This window comes from Polyodon spathula, chromosome 6 (genome assembly GCF_017654505.1).
Source record: "Polyodon spathula isolate WHYD16114869_AA chromosome 6, ASM1765450v1, whole genome shotgun sequence".
Classification (NCBI taxonomy): domain Eukaryota; kingdom Metazoa; phylum Chordata; class Actinopteri; order Acipenseriformes; family Polyodontidae; genus Polyodon; species Polyodon spathula.
In genome coordinates, this window is record NC_054539.1 from 61,323,446 (window position 1) to 61,344,504 (window position 21,059).

The following is a 21,059-nucleotide window of genomic DNA, read 5'->3' on the forward strand; positions in this document are numbered from 1 at the left end:
TTTTATTGTCCATTTCTATAGATACAAACCTAGAAATCAGCACTGGCCTTTTGCAATTAGGATGCAGATGGTCTGTGTTCCATCACTTCACAGACTTTGCAAAATCACCTTTATGTGGTGCTATCATTTGCTATGCCTTCTACTGCAATTTTATTTAAAATAAATTAGCTTTCCTACAGCTAAGTGGTTGAAAGTGTTTGTCTACCACGGATGGTCCTAATAGCCTTCAGTTCTTAATAATACTGCACTAGACTGAAATCAATATCATCAAAAAATCACCTGAGACCATCTTTAGTGTCTCTGTGACTGTTTTCAATGTCAGCCATTCAAGGCACCCAAGACAGAAAGTAAGCATTGTGGAAGAGCCTCAGACTTTGCTGAGGATTAGGTTAAGTGACAAACAAAATGCAAATTATGCCCTGGATCAAAATGGTGACGCTGTGAGAAAACCCCATGATTGAACAAGGATGAAAAGTAAAGGAGCATGAAAGGCGTGGACATGATGGAGATCAGATTACTGAATGTGGCTGGTTAACTGAAAGGCATTTGGGAGGAACTTGAGTAAAAAAAGAACTTGAGCAATAAGCCTATTGATGTACCACACCAATAACTGTAAATTGACAGAAGAAAAGTCTAGTTCCTAACAGCTTCATCACCACAGAGCATTTTGGTATAAATACAGAAAATGTCAGTTCAAGCACTTAATGGCTTTTAAAAATTCGAGAACTCACAGTACACACTAACACATTACTGTTGTGCCACACACAATTCATAATTCGTGGTGGGTTTAAATGTTTTCTTTTATAAAAATGATTCACTAAAATTCCACCCATTTAAAAAAAAAAACTTCAAGACCTAATTACTGTAACCAGGCCAGTCATCTTTTTTATTTATTTATTTTTATTTGGAATCACCAATTACTTATTTTTATTTTAACCCGGCTCCCTGCTGCCACCCCGTGCTGACTCGGGAGAGACAAAGACAGACACACGCGTCCTCCGAAACATGTGCCGTTAGCCATCCGCTTCTTTTCACTTTGGAGGCCAGTCATGCTGCTACCTCAGAGCTACAGCATTAGAGGACCATGAAGCTCTGAGCAACTTACAGGCAGGCCTGCGGGCGCCCGGCAGGTCTACAGGGGTCTCTGATGTGTGGTGAGCTGCGGACATCCAGGCGGCGCTCGGCCAATTGTGTGCCACTCCCTAGGAATAGCCTCGACTCGAACCAGTGATCTCCAGGCTATGGGACACGTCCTGCATTCCACGCAGAGGGCCTTTACCGGATGCGCCATTCGGGAGCCCTGCCATCTTGGTTTTAATACTTTCTGAACAGAGTTCCCATCTCCATTAACCTGCATAGCACATTTACATTAAAGAGAAGTGATGAAGTCAAACGCAGATTGAAAACAGGAAGTGTAATGTCTCCGTGGATGCTGGAAAGGCTAACAAAGGGAAAAGCGGCGTGAGTTGATGTTCATTTTAGTGACACCAATGAGCTTGAGTGGGGTGGAAAGGCTGAACCCTGGAGTGAGGGGCAAGTCACAGAGCAAGTCAGACAGCTCGTCACGCTCCTCCAACTCATAGGTGGCGTCGTTGAGCATCTTCCTATGCAGGTGGCAGGTCTGCTCAATCTTCAGTTTGTTGATGTCACTACGCAGGCGCATCAGCTGCCGAGCCAACTGCTGGTCTTGAAGCCGCATTTCAGTCTACAAAAAAATAAAAAAATACAAAAATACATTACATTAATCCATATGCTGTATGTAATAGATACACACATCAGCTTGCTTTCCAGATATTGCAGTTTGGAATAACTATCATCTCTTATTTCAAAACAGTTAATCGTACTGTAGAGTATGAGGTAAAACCTATATTAAATTAACATTATATATTAAATAAAATATATAAAATAATATTTTTAGGTTTAGCAGAGCTGAGAGCTGTAAATTCACTGCATCACATTTAATTCACTGGACATGATCGAGAACTGCGTGGAGGAAGAGACCTCAGGAATTGATAATAGGCGATATGTGCTTATAACTTAGAAAAGAGGAAGGAAATTCCCTTTGGCTCGCGGAAAGCCGCCCTCATGGAGGTGAGACTGAACCGTTCCAAGGGAGATCTAGAGGTAAGAAATGGGAAGAGGACAGTGAAAGATAAATTTGGCCAGGGGTCTCCCTTGACTCGCGGAGGACGAAGCCAGTGGCAGATGGGCTTCTATGGTTGGGAAGTGAGCTTCACTTACCCCCGAGAGGGGGACCATTGCAGAGGTGGAGTAGCCGAATAGATGAGGAAAACATAGTGGGGAAGGAAGGGAGGATGGTGGAAAACAAAAATGCAAGACAGCGAGCAAACTCAAGGCTTGGGGTTTAAATAGGGGATTAGCAGATGCTACTGGTAGGAAGGAAGTAGTGGGAGGAGCCCTTGATCATACCCCACAAATAACACTCAAGTTTACAAAATGTAAAAATGTGCCAAAATCAATGCAATTTGTTTGTTTAATAATCAGAAATATGTAAATGATAAATGCACTGCACGCAGAAAGAAATAATTACCACAACAACACCCCCCCCCCCCCCCCCCCCCCCCCCCTTTGTACTTCCTGCATTTGAAATTACTGACCCTTCCATCAATGGAAAGTTTCCAATTCTATTACAATCTTGAAAAGGTCACAAGTTCCATTCCACGGAAGCACTGATCCTTAGGATGGAACAGTGGATAACAGTGCAGTAATGGACCGGCAAATTGTAGCAATACGGGAATCTAATTATAGCAAATGACTGGATCAAATTGATTTAGCCTTACAGTATCTTTAAAATCAAATTCAAGTATATTAAGCTTTAGAAGTTAGCATATAGAAAATAACCTGTTCCTATAATTTCTTTATATTTTTATTGCTTCAGTTTTAAATAAATTCACAAGCAAACATTGGACCAAAATTGTGAGGAATATTTATAGGAAAGTCATGTAGCCTTCATCAGTTTCTTATATTTTTACACATTATGTATTATACATTATTATGCAACATGAATTACACTATGTAACACAATTTTTGTTCCTGGGTAGTAGGTGTTATTTCCTAATTGCTTATGCCTCAAAAGTATAGAAAATGGCTATTATTCCCCACAAACTTTGCTTTTGTGACCAGGACAGTGATATTTCAAAATATCACTATTTCCAATGGGAAAACGGGCAAATGTGTGTCTTTTCATTCACATAAAGTCAGAATAAAACAACATATGAATCCAAATTAACATGTATTTATACTAAAGTAATACAAAAATGACTATAAAAGATTTAGAAGTGAGTAGTTTTTTGAGATTTACAATTATACTGTAAATACAATATTTGCTGGATAACTGCAAACAAAGTGTTTCTTATAAATGTATTACACTCCCTTCCCATTTCCCACCCCCTGCCTCATCTATTTGTGAAATCAGTGAATTGAATCCCTCTTTTTTTTTCTTTTTTTTTTTTTTACCAATTCCTTTCTGAGCCAGATTAGTGCTTCATCAATATTCCGAAAGCCCTTCAGGTTCCCTGTGCTGTGGCTCTCCTCCTTGACCACACTGCTGCTGAGGAGGTGTCGCTGAGACTGTCTGAAGGAGCCTACAGCCCCCTCACTGACTCTCTTCTCCTCTTTAGGAGCATCATCCTCCAGTGGTCTGAGGTCCTTGGAGCTGTGTGCTTCCACCTGAGCCCTCCACTCCAGATACGAGGGCCTTCTGGTCTCCAGCCTCAGCTTCTGGGTCAGGGCCTTGAGGCTCCTGAGGTGATCATCGTGAGGGGCCGCTGAGCTGGCCTGTCCATGGTCAACAGATTCATCCACTTCGATCTGGGGCACTGGCGCTGTACAAGACATTGTATCCTACGAGAAATTGAGGAAAGACTGATCTCTAATTTTGGGGTTCCTTAATGAATACTTGACATACATTTTAAAACAGGAACACTGATCATATAAATTCCTGATTAACACATTTTAGCCATCAAGAGAATCTGACAGCCTGGTGGTTACAGTGTTCTTCACAAAAAGATTTTCCTTAGGAAATATCTGGAAGATGACCCACAACAGAGTAGACAGACAATACACATTTCAGAAACAGTAAATACGTGCAGAACTCTACGGGACAACATTAATTAGATTAATTAGTGATCAACTTGGCACTGCATTCCTCAGAATGACTTTAACAGAATGTTTCTTGGAAGATAATCCTCAGAGGAAGAGATTTAGATTTAAGTAGATGGTCGTAATCCTCAGGGTGCTCCCAATTAGCAAGATTCAGTTGACATTTAGTCAAATTGGTTCCAATTAAGAGTTTAATCCAGAATACGGCAACATGACACCCCTTTTGTAATACTAGGAAGGGCTGCATCTAAAAAAAAAAATAAAAAAAACAGTTTAGTATGAATTGTACAGTACATCATTACAGCAAAACTAAGCAGTTAGTATATAAAAACACTGAAAGGTTCAATTGTGCAGTTTATTAAAAATCTGAGGCAAGATGAGAGTGCAGACTCGAAATCAGCTATAGCAGCTGTAGATGACAGTGATACACAAAGTGAAGAACCAATGGTGACTGAAAACAATCTAGCAGCATTAGATGTACGGCAACTGGAGGAAACAGACTTGCTGGTACTTGATGATGGGCCACAGCTAGAACAACAACACGCAGCACCTGAATTGGTGAGTAACCCAGCAAACTGGCCTAAAGTCATAGATAATGCAACCTGAGACTACTTGGTTATGAAAGGTCCCTTTAGAGTTATGGATTTCAATTTCCCCCGATCTGATGACAATCGGTGGATTACAGTAAATAACTATAAGTGTGCACTTAGAAATGGAGAGCAAGTGGACAGAAAATGACTTGTATATTCCGCATCAAGCAACGCAGTCTTCTGTTTTTGGTGTAAATTATTTTCAACCACAACAACAAATATTACAGGCTCTGGATTATGAGATTGGAAACATGTATCATCCTTGCTTAGTCAACATGAGTGCTCCCCCCATCACATTGACTAGTATAAAAAGTAGATGGAAGCCGAAATACGGCTGAACACTATCGATGACCAAAATCAAAGACTGATTCGCCAAGAAGCAGCAAAGTGGCGGAATGTGTTTGAAAGACTTCTGTGATCGTTCAGTTCTCAGCAGAGCACAATCTTGCTTTCCATGGTGCTAGTGACAAATTGTACCAACCGAGCAATGGCAACTTCCTAGGTTTGGTTAAGCTTCTTGCTAAATGTGATCCTGTAATGCAGGAGCATGTCAGATGTGCAATGTCACATGAAATCTGTGATCACTACCTAAACAAGGACATTCAGAATGAGCTGATACAGTGAGAAGCGAAATTCTGAAACGTCTTAAAGAAGCAAAGTACTTTTCTGTAATCTTGGATTGTAGCACCCTTTCTGGTCGGGAGGGAGATTTACAGTTTGAATTCTTCCTCTCTCTGTCACAGGGTCTTACAGAAGCATTTCTGTATTACACATCGATGGCTGTAGAGGTCAGGGATATGACAATGGCTGTAATATGAAAGAACCTAGATGTTCAAGGTAGAGTTCTGGACCTGAACCCTTTGGCTTTCTATATTCCTTGTGGATGCCACATTTGGAATCTTGTCATTGGTGATGGAGCTATGAGCTCCAATTAAGAAGTCACTTTTTCGGTGTTTTAAAAATAATTAACGTTATTTTCTGCATCAACACACCGCTGGAAACTGCTCACTGACTAATTCGGGTCCTATGTTAAAACCTCTCTCTCAAACACTATGGGAGTGTACATTGGAGTGTCAAAGTAACACGGTTTCAGATTGGAGAGGTGCAGGAGTATACATTCCAGGTCTTACTCATGGTGTGTTTTGATATCCTGTTTCGCATTAATCAGGTCAGTAAAGTAATGCAAAGCAAATAATTCGACATCAGTGCAGCAGTCCGAGTTGTTGAGGCAACATGTTCATTCCTGAGAAAGTACCGTGAAACAGAATTCAATGACGCCAAAATAACAGCAAGAGACCTTGCTGAAGAAATAGGAAATACACGGCACAAGAAAAAGCAGTTAGACTATGACAGCAATGACCAAGCAGCGCTAGATCCAGAACAGCAGTTTCGTGTTCAGTGCTTCAACACTGGTCGACACTGCCTTGCAATCTGTTGAGCATCGCTTTGAGCAGTTACAAGAACACTGCGGATACTTCAGTGTACTGTATGACATCCACAATGCAAGAGATCTGGATAAGGAGGACTTGCGCAGTATGTGTAAAAATCTTCAGACACGTTTGACATATTAATGAATGTCCAACATTGATGGAACTGAATTGTGTGAAAAACACTCCCCTACGTACTTTCAAAATACTCTCGGGCTCAAAACACTCTATATATTACGTGCAAAGGATTATACTTTCAAAACACTCTAACGCACACAACACCTTATAGCACATTAAGTTCAAAGCATTTAAGTAGATTTTTACAGTTAACGTTATGTTATTACATTTGTATTTCCCCAAACGTTTTTCAGCTAAAGCTAACTGAATTAACCAACATAACAATTTACTAACAAAAACTGTAACTGTACAAGCGTACTGTATATCAAAATAAAGAGAGTTGAAATACAAAGCAAACCAAAAATAATTTGCCAAAATTAACTAAATGCACATTAAAAAAAAAAAAAAAAAACACAGTACTACATCCAGAAAACACACACACACACACACGAATATAGTAAATTGGAATCTATGGCTAACGGGTGAACTTATTCAAGCATACTGGTATACAACAAGTTATTTTGCTTCAAAAACAACAATCATTCTCGAAGGATTACACAGTGTTACGCTAACAACATGTTTTGATGTTATCTCGCTTAATATAACTTTTTTTTAATGAAAAAATATGTTTAATATTAGATCTATGAGCATGCCACACAATTATAGCCTCAAATATTTTGCATCAACAGATATCCATATGCTAGATTGTAACATCAAATCATCCTACAGATTGAGCTTTAAAATGTACTGCAATGTCAGAGGCTGCTGAAGGCTGTCTGGTAAACCATGCAGGATTTTCACACATACTATGATATTTTTGGTTTATAGACCTAAGGCATACATTAAACTCAAGACTGTCCACTGCTCCAGCCCAGCTATGACAGAGATGAAAGCTAGACAGTAATAAGATTTTCCTCTAGTGCAAAGAAAAAAAGAAAAACTTATGTTAAAAAAAAAAAAAAAAAAAAAACTACGGTACTAGGAAATTAACTTTATTAACATTATTGTTTATAACTTAAAAAATAAAAAATAAAACTATTTTATAATGCATTTATAGTTGTTCCCAAAAAATAGATCTCGTTGCAAAAACAAAATGCTGTTACATAAACATTTAAAGTCAGTATTGCAAGGATCAGTGGACGGCATTGTTATTTTATACTTAATGACCATAAGTAATAAGCAGCCAGGGACAACAGCCATCTGATTTGCACTCAGCTAATTAATACAGAAGGAAGCAGTAAATGAAGGGTCTCAGCGTGGGTGGTTAACAGACAAGTCAAACACGATGGCAACTAATGGCGCTATCGGGAGTAAAAGGGGATTATTTAGTTTAATTCATGTATTTTTATTAATCACAAAGCAAATTAACTTTAAGATTTTTTTTTTTTTTTAATACGAAAAGTTATATTATTGGTTTAATACACTAAATGCACCTCTTTAAAAAAAAAAAAAAAAAAAAAAAAACCTGTTTTGTTTTAATAACTCGAACAAAAACAAGACCGTTACTTCAGTTCTGATCCTATAAGAAAACCTGACTCCAAGTAATTAACTAAACAGCTTCACGTTTCTCAAAGTTAATGAAAACGCTATGCATTGAAATAATATCAGAAGCATAGTGTAACTAACTAGCTGATAGTTTAAACACTATGCTGTTTTGTTTTAATAAAACAAAAACAAAAAACCTGAAAACCATGCATTCTCAGGAAACCGCTAGGTAGCCCGTGTTTACGCTTCTCGTTTCTTCCAAACAGCAGGACTCACCTTTTGATCAGTGGAAGTGATGCAAGTGTGATGCGATTCGTCATCTCGTTTTTGTTTAGTGTTTAAACTGCAGGTGCCTCCCTGGCCTGCGCTGCACTCTACTGTTGCTTGGCTTTTGAACTCTCACTATCAGAGAGAAGCACGTGGGGTGATTCATGCGTCAGGTCTCGGTTGCCTAGAGACAGGATATTTTCCAGACGGCTCCTTTACTCTATGGCTAGCTCTGTGCTGTATTAAAGTGTGGTCCTCTGACTCGATTCCACTGCGACTGTGCAATTAACAAGCACGCAGTTTGAGTGTCTTACCGATACAGAAAATGCTTTGTTCTGGTGTATCATTAAATACAGTCTATTTCAAAGCAAAACGAAGAGGTTGAATGAGAATAGTGACAAGTGGTATACATTACCAACATTTTCATTGCAAAATATGTGTGCCACCAATTAGTTCCCCTAGCTTATAGCTTCATTACACAATCTTAAAAAATAAAATAAAAAAAAAAGTCTAGCAAATCAGTGTTTCCGGGTTTGTTGACCATTTTTTAGGTACATCCCCAAAATGTGTTTGTGCCGTAGTGCCCTAGTTACACCCAGGATTCTCTGCTAAAGGATATCATTATGTGGTACGGTCACATTGTGATAGTGTTTTCCACACAGCAAATGCGTGCAATTATACAAGTCTCACTTGTGTCGTTTTTAAAGAAACACAGGTAAAGCAAACATGCATTTTCTTTTTACTGTAGCTTACAGCCTTAATTACAGTGAATCAGTTACATGCACTATTCCTGAGAAATTTCAACTCAGTGGTGTCTTCTAGGTGAGAGCATGTTACTGGCTGAAAGTCAGGAGTAGAATCAGCTGGTTGGTTAGTGACAAAAAAAGAAGGGGTTTATTGATCATGTAAGTAGCAACATTATCTGAACGCATGTAAATATATATTTCTTAACTTGTTCAGTACCAGATAACATTTTTTTTTGTTTCATGTGTTTCTTTCAAAACTGCACAACAGCAAAAATGTGTGCAATTATTTTGTTAGCTATATATGTGTGTGTGTGTGTATATGTATGTATGTATATATATAGCTTCCCCTTTAGGCTGGCCTGGAGTAGGTTTCATTACACAGACACTTCAAGATGCTAGTCCTCTAAGCAGGTTTGCTCACACGCAGGGTGCTCACTCTGCTCTCTGGTGGACAGAAGCAAAATAACCACATTCTTAACCTGCACCACTCTGCCCACAGTGGTTTTGAGAAGTAGCACATTTATTCTAAACAAAGTGGTATTTCTTCTCTTACCAGTGTATGTCTTGGGTGCAGAGTTTATCAGAATAATGCAGTACTTTTGAGTGCCGTAAGTTTTAACTTGTGTTTCCTAAAAAAATTTCATATTCTGATGCTTTTCTGCTTTTTTTTTTTAAACATTATTATTGCTTAAAGAATTTGTATTATCTAAATAAAGAGGCACTCACCCCTGCAGAAAAGGGTAACAATCTAGTTTAGGACTGACAAAATTGTCACTGCAGCTGTAATGTACACTACTGTATATGAGCAAACATACTTTATGCTAGTAACATACATCCTCCCACCACCACAGCTGTAAAATCCAAATTTGAACTGTAAGGTTCAATTACTTCTTAAAAATAACAAGTCAGTCTTCTTCAGGCAATTTCAATCAAAAGTGGTTTATTCAGGAACAAAGCAAAACAATACTGTAAGCAAAATAACAGTTCTCAGCAGATAGAACCTTGAGCCCCAAAACAACAGTTACAGACATTGTTATACTGGGCAGGTTACATATTCTGATAGTCTCTATTACTTTAATAAGTAGAATACTGGGTGGTGGTGGTGGTGGTGGTGGGGTGGCTGGTGACAGCTGTACTAGTTGTTTTTTTTTTTTTTTTTTTTACTTGCACACCCTGTTTTCATGTTTATTTTATTTTAAAGTGTTTAAGTTAAAAAACTAATGTTATTACTTTATGAAATGTGTCTATGGCCTTCACTTTACTTATTGGGAAGACACAACAATGGCAGAGATTATTTAAAATTAAAAAAAGCTTTGTCTCCTTTGTTTTTACTACAAAAATACACAAACGATTAACTACTGTATTGCTTTCTTTGTTTTGTAGTTAATTCACAAGGATAAAGTAAGACCTTTATTATTTCTCAGATATTTTTAAACTTTAATACAGGGTTAAATTAATATCCAAACGAACATCTAAATCTTGAATGACTATCCAAACTTGAAAATTCCATGTTCGTTCCAGCACTTAATTTTAGATATTGCATCCACAATGGTTGACCAAATCATTAGCCTGATCTGCACCCACCACACCAACATATTAAAAAGACAAGAACAAACCCTGGATTGAATTTTATTTACAGTAACTTGCAGTGCAGCTGTACGTTTTGTATGCAAGACCAAATGCACACAGCCCCCCCCGCCCCCAAAGTGGTTAAATACACTTCAACAGTTACATCATAAGAATTTCTGCTAGGAAAATAAATAATAAATAATAACATCAAACACATTTATTCATATGGTTTAACCAAATAAGGCTCACAAAGCATTTATAAGATTTTTATCTTCACTATGACTGTAAAGCGAGTAATACATTTACATAGTGCAATTTGTTTACCCAGTCCAATGAATGCCTTTTTTAAAACTTTTGCAGAAAGAAAGAAAGAAATAATGTACTCATAAGCAAACCTGGACAGGTACAAAGAACAACAAAACATGGAAATAAAGAGAAAAAACAGTGGTTGCAAACATTTTGTGACTTCCATCATAAAGAAGTAACATTGTTTTCAACATAAAAAATGACAAAAGTTATACAGTGCTTTTTCTTTGCATAACCATTATCTGGTTTTGTGCAACAAATGCTGAAAAATAGAATTTGCACAGTACAGTTAAAAACAAATAGTAGAATAAAACAGCAATGTATGATACAGCTACTATTTTAGGTGAAATAGTAACCGTATCTGTCCAGAGATAATAGACAAAGAGAGGGAGAGGTGATACCTTTTACTGGACTAAATAAAAAATAATAAAATTACAAGCTTTCAAGACTTTAGAGGTCTCTTCTTCAGATGAGGTCTTGAAAGCTTGTGATTTAATTATTTTTTATTTAGTCCAATAAAAGGTATCACCTTTGCTTCTCTTTGTCTATCAAATGATCTAAATAAATGTGTCAAATACCAAACCTACCCCCCCGAATATTTCCTTACTATAAATGGCAATGCACATACAAATAAAATGTAATGTATTGATATAGTCTCATTTGGCAAATGATAGACCACATGGCAGATGGCCTTTCATATCCAAATTGCATATAAAGGTGTGGAGTTTAAGTACAAATATTGGCAAATGATGTTCTGTACCTTTACCTGGATGGTAGCAATGAAAACAGCATTTCTGTGGGATGAGGCTGTTGAGGGGGTAGGATACATTTCCCTCAGGTTGACCTAATTGTCATACCTTCTGCAACAAAGCTGAAGCACAGACAATTTAGTAGACAAAAACAAAACAAAAGCAACCAGTATCTAGCAAAAGTATGGTACATTGACTGCCTAAATGTATGCTGCAGTTACATGCAAAAATAATATATGAAGCACATAGGGTTTCCCTGCAGCTTGAAATTCTAGTGCAGTAACACTAATATTTCAAGTTCTAATATATATATATATATATATATATATATATATATATATATATATATATATATATATTACTGTGCTGTGTGCTTTTATTATTCACCAGATTAAGGGTGTAGATAGCAGGTGTACACATTAAACAAATTTTCAGAGTTACGGATATTTCAGACTTACAAACAACCTCTACAATATATTTTAATTCCTTAAGTAAGAAGTTAAACTCTTGGCACAACCATGTAGGATATTTAAATAAATTGGCTTGTGACATCATCGGTAAGTTAAGAACACAAGGAAAGTGTGTAAGACTGAACTATCGGTTGTTCTGCAGTGCAAACTGAAAAACTGAAGCCATTTTAATGTATGTTTGGTTACTGGTGGGTAAAAGTGCATTTCAATTACAGGACTGAAAGCTCTAAAACAACTCAGAAAGAAGGACATTTTCATTTCAAAGATCCGATTCCCTAGATTACATCAGTTGCTCCAATGTGACGACTCCTGACATAGGCAGTTTCCAAATTCACAAACTGGATTTAATTATCTTTGATTACAATGATTACAATGAAATTATTATGGGTTAAAATAATCTCTGCTGGGAGAATATGGGTAACCTGTCACAGGAAGATATACAGTAACAGGTAGCAAGTATTATTATTATTACAATTTTCTGGTTTGTTTTTACTATATTGATGGATTAAAAGATCTCCAAATTGTTAAAATCGGTCCACATGGTGTCCCATGGGTATTAGTTTCATTTATAAATAGAAATTAAATTATCCCCCAACATAACCCAATATATACAAAGTGTTTCAAAAGTCCTGGCCCACAGTGATTTTATGCTTCTTTTGTCTTGTTGCAGGTGAAAAAATAATGTTCGTCAATGGCACAGTATATCATGTAGTGGGCCAGGATGTTTTGAAATACCTTGTATTTCAGCCCATTAGAATCCCAAGTTACACCACTCAAATTCAGGTGTGTAACTGGCTTTTGCGATTGTACTGTGCTTATGTGGGGGTTTAAATATCAATTTATTAGAATGAGGTAAAACAGTAATATTAATGGTAAAATAAGACTTTTTTTTTTTCTATTTGACAGGACCCCCGAATGCATTCTACCCAATTAATGCATCGTCGTCATCATCTTCCTGCAGCTCTAGGCGTGCAAAGGAGCGAGACGAGGATGACCCTTTGTTCTTCATGATGATAATCAGGCATGTTAGAGTGGTCAGCACCATAAAGACACCAATGACTATCCCTATGACTTCTGGAAGGTTAACACACCATTGGCTGGCAAGCATACACTTTGTGTTGGTGAAAGTGCCATTGTTGGGTTGCTCTTCCAGTCTCAGCAGATGGCACATTAATGAGTAGATGTCCACGGTGTTGATGCTGGTCAGTCTGTAGCCCTTCCGAAAGGCAGGGCCATGGGCTGCCAGAAAGGGGTGCATGCTGGGTAAAGTGTTGTCATAGCCATGATCGCCAACTGGAGGAAGAAAATTAAAACCAATTTTTATTATTTAGCTTTTGTTTTTAATAATACAGTGTACAACTTTTATAAGAATCACATCCATCCTGGGTGTTTTGATTCTTAAAGTGGACCGATATGATTACTATGGTGCAGAATCAAACTTAGTATGAGAATGATAAGAACTTGTTCCCTGGCTGCAGTGTAATGGGTTGACCATTAGACGTGACGAGTTCCCGCATGTATGCATGCCCACGAAAAATCCGCAGCTGCTTTTTTTTAATGAATTATGGATAATAGTCCATTGGTTAGCTGAAAGTTAATGACACCTCGATAGAAATGGCTTCGCCAACAGCTTTGTGATGGGGGTATAGAGGAGTAAGGAAGCAGAAGTAACAAAAAAGAAATAAATCAAAACTCAAGTAAGCGATCTAGTGTTTGTTCCAATCAAAGTACTGTTTAGTTAGTGCTCCAACCTACAGCTACGTTTATTTTGTTTGTTTTATTAGTGGTTGTTTCACCACCGCCGTGTAAGAAAAATAAAACCAACACCGGTTTAAAACTGTAAATCAAGACTCCAGCCTGATAATTTACACTGCCCTCGGCCACTCTGTCACATTACATTACGTGCCATCAGCACTTTAAATACAGTATACAGATGTCATCGATGCTCAATCACTGATGACAATACATCAAAACAAGTCATCATGGGTAAGCTGCTTGTTATATGATCACGATTATGTTTACTCATGGCTGCAGAATCCTATTTTACTACAGTATACTTGAGAAGTGACCATCTTGTGAGGGTGCCTAGTTCAACTGCCCTGCAGTGTTACATTTAATGGGTTTTGAATTACATTGACATTACACTATAGTATTTTACTGTCAGGACTACCACTGCATTTAAGCATCTCTGGCTTACTTATTTGAAATTGCGATGCAAATCTCACAGTTTTTCACTAAGCGAAGACACAAAGCTTCACAACCCCCACCCCACCCCCCCCCTCGTGCCGCACCGCCACACAATAACACTGCTGTACTCAGTATATATTCAATGAATGTGTATTCACTTTATTAAAACATATTTTCACTAACAGAGAACAAAAAAAAACATACCTGCACAATGCAGTGGTGCAGTCACTGTTTGATTACAAACTTGTCCAGTGTTTTCTGCATCACTGCACGATCCACGCTGCCTATGTGCCTAAATGCACACGATGTGATCAAATTAAAAAACAGCTTTATTGGCTGTACACATCCTTGCACTTGACACAGTACCGTACTACATGTAGTCAGTCTGACCCAAAATGATTCTTATAAGCGTATTGCTTGATTCTTACAACCAGATTATTTTACATTGGTTAGTATAGGAATGATTTTGTCCCAGTGGTTTTGATCACTAAATGCGGTTGATTCTTATATTAATGATTCTAATAAATGGAGTGCACTGTAATAATAATAATAATAATAATAATAATAATAATAATAATAATACCACCATATATGAATGAAATTTAAATAGAAAATACTGCATGGTTGGTAAAGCCACACAATTTCAGTTCATCCTCGCACAGCATTTGTTTTGTGATAATATTCAGAAAACTACAAAACAAAAACAAGGAGATTGAACATCAGCCTAAATAAAATAAACCACAGACACATTTAGTAAGAAAGTCTAGCTTAAAACAAAAACCAAAAAACAGTATCTGTAACAGTAAGAATACTTACACCGAGGAAGTGATCCATTCCGAACAATAGTCCAGCCTTCGTCAGCAACAAGGATGATAGGCTGGATCCTCCTATTGTTCTTGTAATGAAGCCTATCTGGAATGTCCTCCTTCATGTACACTTTCATATGAGGGTTACACTTCTTCAGCAAATCATAGACGTAAGTTACATCTGTAAAAATAAAGGTTTGTAATGTTTTCATGAAGGCTCCTGACTAATTCAATATGTAGAGCGTTTTATTTTCCGATAAGTAAAGCATTTTTCTTTGGATTAGGAGATATATTTTCTTTAAGAGTAAACCGCATACTGGACACTTACAGGACTAATATTCATAATATTGTCATTAGAAAAAAAACAAAACAAAAAAAGTGTTGGTATAAATCGATTGCTTTTGAGTACATATACACAGTAGATTAGTACTTTTAATGTCTAGGTGGAAGCACTGAGAAAATGTAAATAACTATGTTTCTTCTTTATTACTACTATGAATGTCTAGCTCCTTTAACTGCTTATGATATCTGACCTGGACACGCAAAAAAGAGAAACATGCTTACTAGTCTGTGGTAAAATTGCAGAAACGGGAGTAAAATCCACCAAGGTGTAATTTTTTGGACCAATGCAGTCATCAAGCCGTATCAGCCTGTCAGGGGAACACTGGACCATTCCATGATCACTGGTAATGATGATATTAATATTGCTCCATAGCCCCGTCTGTTTGAGTTTGTCAATCAGGTAGCCAATGTGATCATCCACTTGTTTCAGAGCTTTTGTCATTTCTTTTGTATTATCTGGCCCATAGAAGTGGCCGGAGTAGTCTGGCTCCTCCCAGTATAATGTTGCAAACTTCACTAAATCTTGGCTAAGCCATTTTGTAAGGTTGTCAACTCTCTCTTGAAATGGCACATTATGCTGATAATTTAAAAAATATGAAGCTGTCAGATTGTGAATCTTAATATCGGTCCCAGGCCACATGGCTGCAGCACTCTTGTAACCTTTCTGCTGAATGGATACCCAGAGTGGTGTGGCCTGCTCCCACCAAAACGAGTCTGAATCATGGCTTAAAGAAAATGTCTTATTTGTGTCCGGATCATACATACTGCTTGAGAGAATGCCATGGCTTTCAGCATAACGGCCAGTAACTATGCTATAATGGTTGGGGAAAGTTTTGGTAATAAAGACGTTAGAGACATGGTCCACAAGGACGCCATCAGAAAATAACTTCTCAAGGTTTGGAAAGCTGTACTTCTTTAAGTAATCTGCCCTGAAGCCATCAAAGGAGACAAGTAGTAACGGGGTGACAGTGCTGTTCCCCAAAACAGTGTCGTTCTCAGTGCCATGCCCATGACATGCAGAGAATCCAGAAAAAACAATGAGTAGAATTAAAAAACAGCAGGCTGGCATTGTGGAGAATTTCAGCTTCATTTTTCCTGCTGATTGTTCCTCTTCTGCTGTAGTACCTTCAAATAAAACACAAGTATTCAATGTTAATGCACGACTAGACAGTATAACAGAATAGCATGACAATCTGTATTTTATGATTTATATAAAAACAAATACAGTATTGAAAGTCAATAACTATGACATGTGATCATTATGCGGGGTCATAATTTAAAATGTCAAAAATGAAATAATGCATCCCTGCCATGTTCAGGAAGTTTTGAAATAATTTCATAAGTTACAGGCAGAACTGCTACCTAATTTATTTGTACAAAATGTTACTAGTAGTATTTCAGAACATGTACACTATTTAACTTTTCAGGTTTATGCATTTGCCAAAGAGTTTAAGCTTCATTTAAGAAATTTAGACTTCAGTTGAAAAGCACCTTGTGATTATTTTAACCAAGATTGTGTCAGCAGTCTATTTAAAGGTCAATTTAACAACAACACAAACTTTAAAACCCTGTTATTTTTTAAAGTATCATATAATAATTACTGGCCAATACATTACCAAAAAATGCAACTGGTTGAAACATGTATTGTAATCCTTTTTTAAACTACATGATGCCTTATCTCCCAGCAGTAATATGCATACATATTACAGGAGAAACTACTTTTCCCCCAGCAGAATACAAAGCCCTATGCTTATTAGACACAGAGTTAGTACCATCATACAGCAATATCGAACACAAGGATGCTTGTCATATTGCCTCTTTTCCAAAACCGGTTGGTATAGCATTTTTCTAGATAGGGTCTCATACTCAGTCATTGTTCAGTTTGATATCAAAACTGAATTTAGAGTTTACTGATGCAAAATAAGGTAAAAATAAGATACAAGTAAAAGTCTGGTTTCATTGTCATCATTTGCTGACAAGTTTATCATTTATAGATAATTTTTTTAATTGGACATGTGGCCCCCAAGATTCAGTAGCCAAACAGGTGTCAATGCTGTATGATAATTTTTTTAAAACAAATACCCAGGCAAAGTTTAATCCCTATTGATTGAGCATCTCTCAACATAGCAAAGTGTGAACAACATACATAAAGCAGATAAGTAATCCTTCAATAAATGGTAGGGAAACATGTGTTGTCCATTTCAGTTATACAACAGCACCTACTTATCAGTCATTTTGACAAAAGCAGAACATTTGTGCTTAGTTCCTCTTTCTATGCAAATGATTATATGGCTGACCACTATCTTAGCTCACATGCAGAGGAACAGCATGGGACCAATATGGCCAACTTTAATTGGTTTGACTAATTGTTTTATTAGTTCAGTGAAACTGTGGAATATAGCCAGATGGGAATTGAATTATTGAAGTTAATTACCCCTGGACATGCCCTATAAAAGCAGACAAAGGAATGTTTGTTTGGGGTGTGTGTAGCGTTCAGCGAAGGCGTTGACAAGCCTGATCAGAACAGTGTTTAGAGAAGAGTGAAAGTGAAGGTAATGGGATAGCTGTGCTTGGGTGCTGTTTTGGATTTGCTTTGTTTAAACCTTTTGTTTGTTCCTTTTTTCTGGTCTGACCACACAGGTTACACCCAGGCTTCACACAGGGGCCGAGAGACTATGAAGACACCGTTGTCTTAGCTTGGCTTGCTCCTATAGTGGCAAGCTAAAGAAAAGTTCAACATCCCCAGCTCTGAGGGTGTAGGGAACCCGCTGTGGCTTGAGTCCCCTCTTCCTTTTCATATATTTCTCTTTTACACACAGACAATTTAGTGTGAAACATGCATTCTCCACCAGATGGTAAAGTGATGGTCTGTTGGTCTGGTCAATGGTGAGAACAGCACACCCAGAAGCAGTAACTGCCTTGGTGCACATTTATTATTTTACAATAACAAACATGGGAACAAACAAAAGGTTTAAAGAAAACAGCACCCTAGCACAGCTATCCCGGTACCTACTCTTTCACTGTTCCCTCCACACTGTTCTGATCAGGCTTGGCAACACCGTCACTGAACTCTACACACACTCCAAACAAGCATTCCTTTGTCTGTTTTTATATGGTAGGGCCAGGGGTAACTGACTTACTAGATAAGAGGTTCTCAATCTTGGTCCTGGGTGACCACTGCCCTGCTGGTTTGTTCCAACCAACCCTTAATTGAACTAATAATTTACCTAATTTGAGCTTTTTACTTATTTTAAATAGATGGAGATTTCAATTTAGGTATAAACTAAGGAACTAAAATTCTTCAACTTTTTATAAGCTACACTATTTAAAAAGTCAAATTAAGCTAATTAGTTCAATTAAGGGTTCAGTTAAGTAATTGAGGGTAATCTGGTTGGAACAAAAACCAGCAGGGCAGTGGTCCCCCAGGACCAGGATTGCGAATCACTGTACTAGATAACTGCTAGCCACCAAACACACGTCCTAACCAGCCATGCAGATTCAAATTATACAGTGTATTACTGATGTTACATTTTCCAGTCTTCTTGAGCAACAAGAAAATCAGTAAAGTATCACATGAACAAAAACAACAGTTAGAATACCCTCATACTGTACTGCTCAATTTGCTCTGAAATGTTAATCTAATTTTTTAACATAACGTTATAGTGAGTAATTCAAGATTATGGGGTGTGATGTCCGATCGTTGTAAATTAATATATTAACAACTGACCAGACAGTGACATTGTTAGAAAGCAGGGACTGACAAAAATTATTTCATTAACATAACAGTTTGATTTTATAATAAATTATTTTTATATAGCTTTATTTGCATATATAGAGGGATGTTTGGTAATTTGTTTTTAATTATGTTCATAACGAAAGTAAGTGGGAATTGAGCTTTCGATGAACAACATGAATGAGAGGGAGCCTTTCTGAAGTTCAAACCCAGGTTTGTGCTGTACTGATGCAAGCCCACATGAAAGGCGGGTTTTGGATGCAGCTTATACCTACGTTTTAAAACTGAAAATTTTGTGAACACTGTATCTTTCGGAAATCCGTTGAAAGTGCGCTAAACTGAACCGAGAACATTGCGAAATTTTCATATAGAGGGATGTTGGGTATATATATATATATATATATATATTATATATATATATATATATAATATTAGAATATATATATATATATATATATATATTATACATATGCTCCTAATATGCTCACTAAGGTAAAACATGAATAAACAAACATGCAAGCTAGGTCATATTTAGTGAACAACAGCAACACAAAACATTATACAAAATGTGAATTTGTTTCACGAAAGCATATTTTTGTACTTAAAATACAGGCTTCAAGGCAGAAACCAATTAGGTTCCACTAGTAAAATATTGATCACAACCTTACATTAATAGACATGAAGCTGTATCCTGTATTATTGTCTACCAGCAATGCTGTTAACAAAACACATGCTGTGGGACTTTCTGCAGGAAAATTTTATTTGGTCACAATAAAGATGGGGGTTCCCTGTGGAACTAATTCCTTGCTTAATTTCTTGAAAATAGTAAAGTGAGACCAGAACAAATTGAATAGGAACATATGCGGTCATGTCATAGTGCTGTAAAATATATTACTGTATTTAAACTACCATATGTGAAATAAAACATATATACAGTATATAGCCCCTGGATTTGAAAATTTCAGTACCGACTAGGCTGGAAACCATAGGTGACCCATACGATGTTGACACTGTTAGCAACAGCAGGTGTTTTATATTTTTTGTTCAACCTCTTCGTTACAGAGTACAGTATTTCTCAAACATACATTTTTTTCTATGAATTCAAATTGCATATTATTAATTTCAGTATTTTCAAACAATACAATATCTATCTAACCTGAATATTACATACTAGCACTGCCCTGTGTTACATCACAACTTGACATCGTACAGCACTAGAACTTACAGTACCTCCATTACAATGTTCAGTTTGCCAGTCCACATTTTAAACAGGAACTGTGTTCATAATAACAATAACAATGGTTTATAAGTTTATTGTTTTTGTTTTTCAGGGAGCCCATCAATCTGACTATACAGCTTACTGACTATACAGAGCAGAAGTTACGTAACCCTACGACTGTGCATTACAAGACAAGACTAATTAGCGAAAACACATAAGAACAATATTTCCACAGATAGACACATTAAATAAAACATTACATAGTATTAGAACTAAGTTAACAAACTAAAATAAACCCACGATTTAAAACTCACGTAGTTACACTGTTAAAACCAGGAAGACGGCGAACCTGTATTTGAAGGTTAAAATTACGGAAACACAAAACTGCACACATAGTACAGACTCATAAATTACTGCAGCTGGCTTCTCAGTTTATCAATACTTACCCTTCTGCGACGCGGTCATTCACAACTTACTTAGCAGTGTATATTTATCTAGCTTTGCTAATATAATAACTTAGCAACAACTTCCTCGAAATAAACAGTTCCGTGACGTCTTCTGAATGGCAGCCAATCTGTCCATTAAGATCAGGGCTGAAAGAGAGTGCGCACCTACCCAGGCTCACGTGCACAAATAGTTGTGTGTTTGGTTTTTTTTTGGACGGGCGAAGGTGGGTGTTTTTCTAGAGTGAGTGAATATAGTGTTGCTGTTCTTCGTTTATATACAGCATTTGGCTAACACGGTATTTTTAAAATCAAGGTTCATCTGCAATGAAGCCCTGATTTTGACAACATAACGTGTTGATATATTTGATACCGTTGTATTTGTATTTACAGTGCAGAAATATTTCACATTGTATCAAAACTGAACCACACCGACATGTCATCTCATGCCGATAACGATTCTGTTTCAACATGATGTAAA

At 37.1% G+C, this 21,059-nt stretch overlaps 2 protein-coding genes across 3 annotated transcripts; both read right to left on the bottom strand.

Moving 5' to 3' along the window:
- Nucleotides 1-1,004: 1,004 nt before the first annotated feature.
- Nucleotides 1,005-8,118, bottom strand: LOC121316580 (protein FAM167A-like). Its single transcript, XM_041251621.1, has 3 exons — nt 8,018-8,118; nt 3,478-4,369; nt 1,005-1,705 (listed from the first exon to the last, which is right to left on the bottom strand). The coding sequence occupies exons 2-3, from the start codon at nt 3,856-3,858 to the stop codon at nt 1,442-1,444; spliced, it is 645 nt and encodes a 214-aa protein (XP_041107555.1). The 5' UTR covers nt 3,859-4,369; nt 8,018-8,118; the 3' UTR covers nt 1,005-1,441.
- A 3,636-nt stretch (nt 8,119-11,754) lies between these two features.
- LOC121317429 (bis(5'-adenosyl)-triphosphatase enpp4-like) lies at nt 11,755-20,739 on the bottom strand. Of its 2 annotated transcripts, none has more exons than XM_041253353.1 (4): nt 20,582-20,739; nt 15,406-16,308; nt 14,852-15,022; nt 11,755-13,141 (listed from the first exon to the last, which is right to left on the bottom strand). In XM_041253353.1, the coding sequence occupies exons 1-4, from the start codon at nt 20,598-20,600 to the stop codon at nt 12,771-12,773; spliced, it is 1,464 nt and encodes a 487-aa protein (XP_041109287.1). In that variant the 5' UTR covers nt 20,601-20,739; the 3' UTR covers nt 11,755-12,770. The 2 variants fall into 2 exon arrangements, with proteins under 2 accessions (XP_041109287.1, XP_041109288.1); XM_041253354.1 differs by lacking the exon at nt 20,582-20,739 and adding an exon at nt 20,450-20,505.
- Nucleotides 20,740-21,059: the final 320 nt, after the last annotated feature.

Coding starts and splice junctions, on each gene's coding strand:
- LOC121316580 (XM_041251621.1), bottom strand. CDS start 3,858: ATGTCTTGTACAGCGCCAGTGCCCCAGATCGAAGTGGATGAATCTGTT. Junction 1,706..3,477: donor TCTGGCTCAGAAAGGAATTG/GTAAAAAAAAAA, acceptor ATTTTTTTGTAG/ACTGAAATGCGGCTTCAAGA.
- LOC121317429 (XM_041253353.1), bottom strand. Junction 15,023..15,405: donor TGCAATTTTACCACAGACTA/GTAAGCATGTTT, acceptor TTATTTTTACAG/ATGTAACTTACGTCTATGAT. Junction 13,142..14,851: donor GAATGGATCACTTCCTCGGT/GTAAGTATTCTT, acceptor TTCTTCCTCCAG/TTGGCGATCATGGCTATGAC.